Source organism: Sesamum indicum, unplaced genomic scaffold (assembly GCF_000512975.1).
Source record: "Sesamum indicum cultivar Zhongzhi No. 13 unplaced genomic scaffold, S_indicum_v1.0 scaffold00179, whole genome shotgun sequence".
Classification (NCBI taxonomy): domain Eukaryota; kingdom Viridiplantae; phylum Streptophyta; class Magnoliopsida; order Lamiales; family Pedaliaceae; genus Sesamum; species Sesamum indicum.
The window spans coordinates 70,642-81,074 of record NW_011628078.1 but is presented as its reverse complement, the minus strand read 5'-3'; the positions used below and the strand labels follow the sequence as shown (position 1 = coordinate 81,074).

At 42.9% G+C, this 10,433-nt stretch overlaps 1 protein-coding gene across 1 annotated transcript; it reads left to right on the top strand.

Annotated features, from left to right (window-relative positions):
• The first annotated feature begins 3,989 nt into the window (after window positions 1–3,989).
• LOC105179618 lies at window positions 3,990–7,588 on the top strand. The gene is made up of 4 exons (XM_011103263.1): window positions 3,990–5,006; window positions 5,106–6,139; window positions 6,295–6,631; window positions 6,677–7,588. Exons 1-4 carry the CDS (start codon window positions 3,990–3,992, stop codon window positions 7,586–7,588), a joined length of 3,300 nt encoding a protein of 1,099 aa, XP_011101565.1.
• Window positions 7,589–10,433: the final 2,845 nt, after the last annotated feature.

The following is a 10,433-nucleotide window of genomic DNA, read 5'->3' as shown; positions in this document are numbered from 1 at the left end:
TGCCATGTGTACCATTCTCCTTGCATGGGCAGTGGTAACAACCCGGCCTCCTGGATCCCAGCATTAAATTCTTCCGTTGCTATCCTTATATCACCTAATATTCCGCAAACCTCATTTAGATCACGGACAGCATTGAAGTCCCCTCCCACCAGCCATGGGTCATTTGAGCACTGCGGTGCCAATGTCCCTAATGTATGCCATAGGGTCCGTCTATCAATCACCTCGGAGGCACCATAGGCAATAGTAATAATACAAGATTCATGAAGTGCTTTAATAGTAATACGACAGTGAATAAATTGTTCGCCCAGATCAAGAATACGAACATCCAATAAATTATCATCCCAAGCAATCTAGATACGATTTCCAACAGAGGCATAATCTCCAAACCATTTCCATTGAGGTAACAGAAACGACTGAATATGCATGACATTAGTAATACGAACTCTAGTTTCAAGAATGCCCAAGAAGTGTAACCTGTACTCAGAGATAAGGTCCTTTAATGCGAGCTGATGGTCTCGTTTGTTCAGCCCACGGACATTCCACACGGCTAAATTCAACATGGATCACGTCCAGTGGGGTTGCATGTGTTAGGACCCCGAGGTGGCTCATCTGTGTCATCAAGGTAGTGTAAAGCATCAAAGGCGTTATATAAAACCACTGCCTTACCCCTATCGTTGTGTTTGTCGGCATTGTGTTCCTTATGCTTGTCATCCTCGGCTTTTCTCGAAGCTCCAACTCCTGTACTATCAATATTCGAAGCCTTCCTATTCTTTTCAGTGGCTGGTGGTGGTTGGGAAATAACTTTTGGTATATACACAGCTACCGGAGTTTTAGTGGGTTTGAGGGGTTTGTTCAGTTCACAATCTTTTGTCATATAACCGATCGTCATGCAACTCGTACATTTTGGGGGGAGCCATTCGTATTCGACATCAATTTTACACGGTGTTTCCCCTCCATCCTCATTTGGTGTCATGATTTTCTTAACCAAGTTTGTTTACCTTTCATACTAACTTGTAGTTATTATTACTCTTAGGAAATTTACCAAACAAATGCATGTGTCTAAACCTACTTTTGGGTCAAGTTTTGTGGAATTCTGAGAAACGTTCAAAATTTAACTGTTTTGCACGGTTTTATTAAACAAAGTTTTTTTCACTTTCATACTAACATGTGGTTATTATTACTCTTAGCAAATTCACCATACAAATGCATGGGTTTAGAGCTATGTTTGGGTCAAGTTTCGTGGAATTCTGAGAACGTTCAAAATTTAGTTGTTTAGCACGGTTTTATTAAAGAAAGTTTGTTTTCCTTTAAGAATAACTTGTAGTTATTATTAGTCTCAGAAAATTTATAACACAAATGCATGGGTGTAGACCTATGTTTCGGTTAAGTTTCGTGGAATTTTATGAACGTTCAATATTTATCCCTTTACTCTCTTCTAGATTATCCATAGCAGACTGTCAACCACTTTTATTGAAAATTGATGCACGCATTAATGGATGGGAGGGACTTTCATTATCTTATGCTGGACACATACAGATCATTAAGTCTGTATTATCAGCACTGAGCTTGTACTGGGCATCTGCATTTATATTACCAAAGGCTGTTATTAAACAAATTGAGAAATGCCTTAGAACATTTCTGTGGAAAGGCAATTCTACATCAGGCTATGCCAAGGTGGCGTGGAAAGATGTGTGCAAACCGATTATGGAAGGAGGCCAGGGAATTAAGGATATCGGAATCCTTAATCGTGCATTAATGGCAAAGAAGTTATGTGATGTTATCAGATGTGACCGAACATCCATATGGGTTGACTGGTTGCAGCATGGGCGACTACGAGATACCTCTATTTGGACAGTTGACGAGAAGGGAGGATCATGGGGATGGCGCAAGCTGCTCCGGCTCCGCACCTCCATCCAACCTATAACGGAGTTTATTATTGGAGATGGGAGGACTTTTTATTTGTGGAAGGATCCATGGCACCAATTGGGCCCACTTATCTCTAGATTACCACGAGCACCAAGCCTTATTGGACTTGGGATTTCCTGAACTAGGTAATGTTGGACTTGGGATTTCCACAAAGCTCCAAGCAGCCATTGATGAGGGGTAATGACAGTGGCCTTTTATTTCTGATATGGAATGTATGGAGATCATTTATACTCTACCTCAGATCCATGGAGGGGAGGATAGGATCAAATGGCGGTTTCCAGAGGGACGACCCACCACACAAGCCCTGTATCGGCTATTCTGTCCACCTGGACCGAAAGTAGGTTGGACTTCACTACTTTCGGGTTCCTTGAAGATCCCTCGACATACCTTCATCCTATGGTTAGCCATTCAGGAAAAGCTACCGACGACAGACAAACCATGGTTAAATCATTTGGGTGGATGCATCCTTTGTGACGATGATACTGCGGAGACACACACTCACTTGTTCTTCCGATGTCGATTCAGTAGAAGATGCCTTGCAGCTGTTCGTCAACAGATCCGATTTGCTTGGCCCAATCGCGAATGGGCAAGAGACGTGGAATGGGCATCGAGGAAGTGGAGGGGAAAACATATTGTTAATGTAGCATATCGAGCATTACTTGGTGCATGCATATACCATATTTGGCGAGAGAGAAATTTAAGACGATTTGAGCAGACCCATCGGCCGGCACATGTATTAGCTTTGTGTATATTAGATGACATTAGACAGAGGATACTTAGTATTAATCTTTCATGGTCAATTAGTACATATGCGCTATATAGACTGTGGCGCATCCCTTGGCCTATCGGGGGAGAATCCACATGATTGTTGTACTATTCTTTTTAATTAATGAAAATTACATTTACTCCAAAAAAAAATATTCCCTTTAATACTAACTTGTAGTTATTATTATGCTTGGAAAATTTACCAAACAAATGCTTGGGTCTAAACCTTTGTCTGTGTCAAGTTTCGTGGAATTTTGACAACATTCAAAATTTAGCTCTTTTGAACGGTTCTATTAAAGCAAGTTCGTTTCACTTTCATACTAACTTGTAGTTATTATTACGCTTAGGAAATTTAACACACAAATGCTTGGGACTAGACCAACGTTTGATTAAAGTTCCGTGGAAATGTGAGAACATTCAAAATTTAGCTGTTGTGCACGGTTTTATTAACACAAGTTTGCTTCCCTTTCATACTAACTTGTAATTATTACTACGCTTAGCAAATTTACCACACAAATGCATGGGTCTAGACCTACGTTTGGGTTAAGGTTCATGGAATTCTGAGAAAGTTCAAAATCTAGCTGTTTTGCAAGGTTATTTTAACACAAGATTGTTTTCCTTTCATACAAACTTGTAATTATTATTAGGATTAATGGATAGAAAAAATTCTCTCTCTAAAAACTCTCTCTCTAGCCTAACACACACTTACACACATCCAAAAACACACACAAAAGCCGTTTCAAATCCTCCAACCGCCGACGACGATGATGGGACTCCGACCGACGAAGAAGCAGTCGATGGTGAAGATGACCGGCGACACCTTCCAATGGAATTCTGGACGACGAAAGGATTGAGTACTGTTGCGAGTGGGGTGGGAAAGCCTCTCTACCTAGATGCGATAACACGAGCATGCACGAGACTGGACTTCGCTCGTGTATGCGTGATGATTGATGTTACACAGACATTGAGGAAACGTATTATTATAATGAATCCGGATGAAGATGGAGGGGAAACCCCAGGCAAGGTAGATGTTGAGTATGAATGGCTTCCCCCAAAATGCACAGACTGTGTGACACTGGGACATTCGGGGAAGGAGTGTACGCTGACTAAACCTCAGAAATAGAAAAAACCCCCGGTAAAGGTGTATGTGCCAAAAGTCAACACTCCCCCTCCAACAAAACCCGAAAAAAGACAATTGAATCAAGAGACTGTCGTTGAGGTGGAAGAAGTTACGAGACGAGAGGAATGTGCAAATCAGACTGAACATGAAGTCTCCTCACACAATGAGAGGGTAATCCATGTTGAATATCGCGATATGGAACGTCCGGGGGCTGAATAAGAGAGACCATCAGCTCGCATTAAAGGACCTTGTCTCTGAATATAGGTTACATTTTATGGGCATATTAGAAACTCGCGTTCGTATTAACAATGCCATGCATATTCAATCCTTTTTGCTTCCTCATTGGAAATGGTTTGTGGATTATGCATCTGTGGGTAATCGTATATGGGTTGCGTGGGACAAGAATGAAGTTGATATTCATATCCTTGAAGTGGGGAATCAATTTATGCACTGTCGTGTCACTAACAGGGCTGATAGTGAACCTATCATTATCACTGTTGTTTATGGAGCCTCTGAGATTGCAGACCGTCGGAGCTTATGGAGTACATTGGATATACTGGCTCGACAGTGCACAGATGATCCGTGGCTGGTGGGAGGCAATTTCAATGCAGTCCGAGATATGAATGAGGTGTGTGGAGCTTCGGGTGATATTAGGATGGCCATAGAAGAACTCAATGCTAGTATTCAGGTGGCCGGGTTATTGCCATTGCCTATGCAGGGAGAATGGTATACTTGGCATAATTACAGTACAAGCCCATGGAGTCTGTGGAAGAGATTGGATCGGATGGTCATTAACGATAGGTGGCTTGCGAGATTTCCTTCATCGTGCTATCACAGCCTTATGCCGCGGACTTCTGACCATTCGCCACTAGTAATTCATGGGGACAGGCAGCATCAAACCAGAGGTATGTTTCGTTTTGACAACTACCTAACTCTCTCACCTGAATTTATCCCCAACGTGCAGAATATTTGGAATCATACAGTCATTGGGGTTCCTATATTTGCGGTAACACGTAAACTTAAAGCCTTGAAACTAGTCTTTAGACAACAAAGGAGGAAAAAGGGAGATTTGACACTTAATGTTCACCTAGCCAAAGGATTTCTTGACGAGGCACAACACTTGGTGAGCCTAGATAGACAGAATGAGGCCTTTTTACAACTGGAACACTGCTGTCGCCTTGTATATGCAAAAGCGGTGAAGCTCGAACAAATCATGTTGCAACAACGAGCCAAGATGCAATGGATGAAGGGAGGCGACCAATGCTCCCGGATTTTCTTTCGTAAATTTGGGCAGAGAAGAGTGGCGAGGAGGATAGTGCAGATCAATGATGATAATGGGGCCACCCACACGGATCCAGGAGAGATTACCAATAAATTTGTCCGTTACTACCAAAACCTCTTAGGTGGTAGCAGACGACAACTACCGATGGATATTCGCTTTCTTAGACCGTGGGCACGACATATACTTACTACTGAGGAGGCAGACCAATTAATATTGGCGTTCAGCCCGGAAGATGTGAAGCAGGCAGTATTTGACATTGCAGCGGACAAGGCACCGGGACCTGATGGGTTCTCCTCAGGATTCTTTAAAGTAGCCTGGTCAGTAGTGGGACACGAAGTTACAACGGCTGTACTGGACTTCTTTAGTACCGGGAAACTGCTTAAGCAAGTCAACTCTACACTTTTGGCTCTAATCCCAAAGGTACATACTCCTATGACAGTTGGTGACTTTAGACCTATATCGTGCTGTAATGTATTATACAAAATTATTACAAAGCTAATTGTCCAATGTTTGAGTATGGTTCTGGACAAGATAATTAGCCCATGTCAGGGAGCATTCATCCCAGGACGTAGCATTGGGGACAATATAATGTTGGCACAGGAATTGTTCACGGGCTATAACCAGGCGAGACTCCCCCCTCGTTGTGCACTCAAAGTTGATATAAGGAAGGCCTATGACACGGTGGAGTGGGATTTCCTACTAGCGGTCTTGCAGCTATTTGGTTTCCCAATTATGTTTACAAGATGGATTGAGGAATGTGTAACAATGACTTCAATCTCGATTGGGCTCAATGGAAACCCTCATGGGTTCTTTACACGAGCTCGAGGTTTAAGACAGGGAGACCCTCTTTCTCCCTATCTCTTTGTTCTTGTAATGGAAGTCCTACATTTGGGATTTTTACAACTCATTGAGCAGGATAGGCAATTCAAATATCATTGGAAATGTGAGCCGGCCAAAGTATTCCAATTGGGATTCGCAGATGACCTCCTGCTCTTCAGTAGAGCTGACTTGGCATCAATCAATGTCCTCAAGATGGGTTTGGACAGGTTTGCAGAATGGTCCGGGCTTCGGTTGAATGTTCAAAAGAGCCATGTCATTATCTCCCGCTCAGCGCAAGGAAGAATCAGATATTAGAAGCTATGGGCTTCCAGGAGGGCTAATTACCAATGAGGTACTTGGGTCTCCCTTTACTCTCTTCTAGATTATCCATATCAGACTGTCAACCACTTTTATTGAAAATTGATGCACGCATTAATGGATGGGAGGGACTTTCATTATCTTATGCTGGACGCATACAAATCATTAAATCTGTTTTATCAGCACTGAGCTTGTACTGGGCATCTGCATTTATATTACCAAAGGCTGTTATCAAACAAATTGCGAAACGCCTTAGAACATTTATGTGGAAAGGCAATTCTACATCAGGCTATGCCAAGGTGGCGTGGAAGGATGTGTGCAAACCGATTATGGAAGGAGGGCAGGGAATTAAGGATATCGGAATCCTTAATCGTGCGTTAATGGCAAAGAAGTTATGTGATGTTATCAGATGTGACCGAACATCTATATGGGTTGATTGGTTGCAGCATGGGCGACTACGAGACACCTCCATTTGGACGGTTGACGAGAAGGGAGAATCACGGGGATGGCGCAAGCTGCTCCGGCTTCGCACCTCCATCCAACCTATGACGGAGTTTACTATTGGAGATGGGAGGACTTTTTATCCGTGGAAGAACCCATGGCACCACTTGGGCCCACTTATCTCTAGATTCCCACGGGCACCGAGCCTTATTGGACTTGGGATTTCCACCAAGCTCCAAGTAGTCATTGATGAGGGGCAATGGCAGCGGCCTTTTATTTCTGATATGGAATGTATGGAAATCATTTATAATCTGCCTCAGATCCATGGAGGGGAGGATAGGATCAAATGGCGGTTTCCAGAGGGACGACCCACCAGACAAGCCCTGTATCGTCTATTCCGTCCACCTGGACCGAAAGTAGGTTGGACTTCACTACTTTCGGGTTCCTTGAAGATCCCCAGACATACTTTCATTCTATGGTTAGCCATTCAGGAAAAGCTACCGACGACAGACAAAACATGGTTAAATCATTTGGGTGGCATCCTTTGTGACGATGATAATGCGGAGACACACACTCACTTGTTCTTCCGATGTGGATTCAGTAGAAGTTGCCTTGCAGCTGTTCGTCAACAGATCCGATTTGCTTGGCCCAATCATGAATGGGCAAGAGATGTGGAATGGGCATCGAGGAAGTGGAGGGGAAAACACATAGTTAATGTAGCATATCGAGCATTACTTGGTGCATGCATATACCATATTTGGCGAGAGAGAAATCTGAGACGATTTGAGCAGACCCATCGGCCGGCAAATGTATTGGCTATTTGTATCTTAGATGACATTAGACAGAGGATACTTAGTAATAATCTTTCATGGTCAATTAGTACATATGCGCTATATAGACTGTGGCGCATCCCTTGACCTGTCGGGGGAGAATCCACATGATTGTTGTACGATTCTTTTTATTAATGAAAATTACGTTTACCCAAAAAAAAAAGTCGCCAATGAACGAGAATGGATTCGAGAAGATGACCGGCGAGTATACATACTGGAATCGTACTGGAGATGATAAGGAGAATAACCTGATTGATTGGGAAAACAGCAGATCTTCTTCACTTCTTTTGGGCTCCTTGAAGATTCCTCGCCATTCGTTCATCTTATGGCTAGCAATCCTTGGCAAACTTCCTACCACAGACAAATCATGGCTATCTCACCTGGGGGTGTGCATACTGTGCGATGAGGGAGCTACGGAATCTCATCCACATTTATTCTTCCGATGCAGATTTAGTCGTCAGTGCCTTTATGAGATTCGCAGAAGGATTTGCTTTCACTGGCCCAATAGAGATTGGGCAACTAATATTGAATGGGCGACACGGAAATGGAGAGGTAAGCACATTATTAATAGAACTTACCGTACACTACTGGCAGCGTGTGTCTACCACATATGGAAGGAGAGGAACTTGAGGAGATTTGATCATACTGAGCGGACACCGGCCACATTGAGCATACTAATCATCAATGACGTCAGACAGAGGATTCTTAGCGTTGATTTAGCATCGTCAGTCAGTACACGAGCATTGTATAGATTATGGCGTATCCCTTGGGTAGAGGGAGAAACCAGTTGATAATCCCATGTTGTACTGTACCATTACTCTTTATTAATAAAATTTACATTTACCCAAAAAACAGCAGATCTAGCCACTTGTTCGTCAACTTCAAAACTAGGGCTTCGCGCAGACGGGGAAGAAGAAAAAACGCCCATGGAAGACGAATCGATTCCGAACAGATTAGGCATGGCTGATGATGGTATTGAGAGATCTGAGGATGGAGAAACCATGCCAATCGAGAAAGATTCAAACTTGGCTGTTAACGATGGCGAACTGATGCGCCGCCCAAAACTAGGGTTTGGCGGCGCACCCTTGATGAACAACAATGGCGGACGACAACCAGGTACGTTTAATATGGGTGAGTTCATTCGGTTAGCACGCACTGTTATAGATACTGGTGATATTGAATCGCTAAAAGCACTAGAAGATTTGCAAACAAAATGGAAGACGCGATTTGGAAAGGAGAATGATACGAACAGATTTCCGGCACCGGAGCCGATAACAGAACCTCCTCTGGTTCGAGGGATACGCAAAGCCATTAGGAACATCCGTCCTCCGGCGACAAGGATCCAAACTCAAGAAACAACTACTGCGATCATGGATGGAGTTTCTTCGTCGGGATTTCGGTTTTCCGGCGAGATTGTTGACCGGACAGACATGGAAATGAGGAACAGACATGTTATCTTGGGTTCTGGTACTGTTCCGACCAGAACAGCAGATCTCCGGCCAATGACTAAGGGTGAAAACGCGATTCCGGCGAAGTTGACTTTTGCTGACGCAGTAGAGCCCTGAATATCCTGCTGATGACTTCTGCTGACATGGGGCATGACATCATCTCTACAATGGAAAAAAACAGCAATATTGGGAGAAAAATTGTACCTGTTCCGTTATTTATTGGGAATATTCCATTGAATACTAATTCAAAAGGAATTGTTGATGATAAAATTGCCGATGCATTTAAACAATTCGTCTCGAAAAACGTTAAATTACATAGCCCCAACGAGACAAAACGGGGAATTGTTCGACCATCTTTAGAAACTGTACGAGATGGGTCAAAAAGATGGCAAACTACGGCAGTAGGATACCTTTTGGGAAAAAGACCTTATTATTATCACTTGAAGGAATTTGCCCATTCCATTTGGCCGGCGTTACGAGAAGTCACTGCAACTGATAATGGCTTCTTCTTCTTTTAATTTAAATCTGAAATTGATATGGAGGAAATTATTGAAGGAGGACTGTGGCTATTCCAGGGACAACCGATAGTTTTGCAAAAATGGGAACCTGGTATGGTTATGAGAAAATTGAAGCATACACAAGTGCCAGTATGGATAAAACTAAGACACCTTCCTATGGAATTCTGGACGACGGACGGATTGAGTATTGTAGCGAGTGGTGTGGGTAAGCCTTTATACATTGAGACTGGATTTCGCTCGTGTATGCGTGATGATCGATGTTAATCAGACATTAACAAATCATATTATTATAATGACGCCATATGAGGAGGGTGGGGAAACCCCATGCAAGATTGATATTGAGTATGAATGGCTCCCCCCTAAATGTACAGGATGCCTAACACTGGGTCACTCGGTGAAGGATTGCTCGATGAAAAAAACTCAGAAACATACAAAGCCGCCGGTTAAAGTGTATGTACCTAAAACCACCGTCCCTCCTCCACCTAAACCCAAGGAGCAACAAAAGAAACATGAGTTTGTAGTTGAGGTGGATAAAGTACCAAAGAAAAATCATGGTGTTGAACAGGAAGAACGAGAAACGTCATCACATAAAGAGAAAGGTAAGGAAGTAGTTATCTATAATCCATTTTAGGCATTGAATTTACTTGATGACGCAGACGAAACTACTAGGGGTCCTAACACATGCAACCCCTCTAGTAGTGACCCATGTTGAACATAGCAGTATGGAACGTCCGGGGGCTGAATAAAAGAGACCATCAGCTCGCAGTAAAGGATCTAGTCTCGAAATACAGGTTACATTTTATTGGCATATTAGAAACTCGTGTTCGTATCAATAATGCTTTGAATATTCAGTCGTTTTTGCTTCCTCATTGGAAATGGTTTGTTGATTATGCATCTGTGGGTAACCGTATTTGGGTAGCATGGGATGCAAATGTTGTTGATGTTCATATACTCGATTCAGGGAAT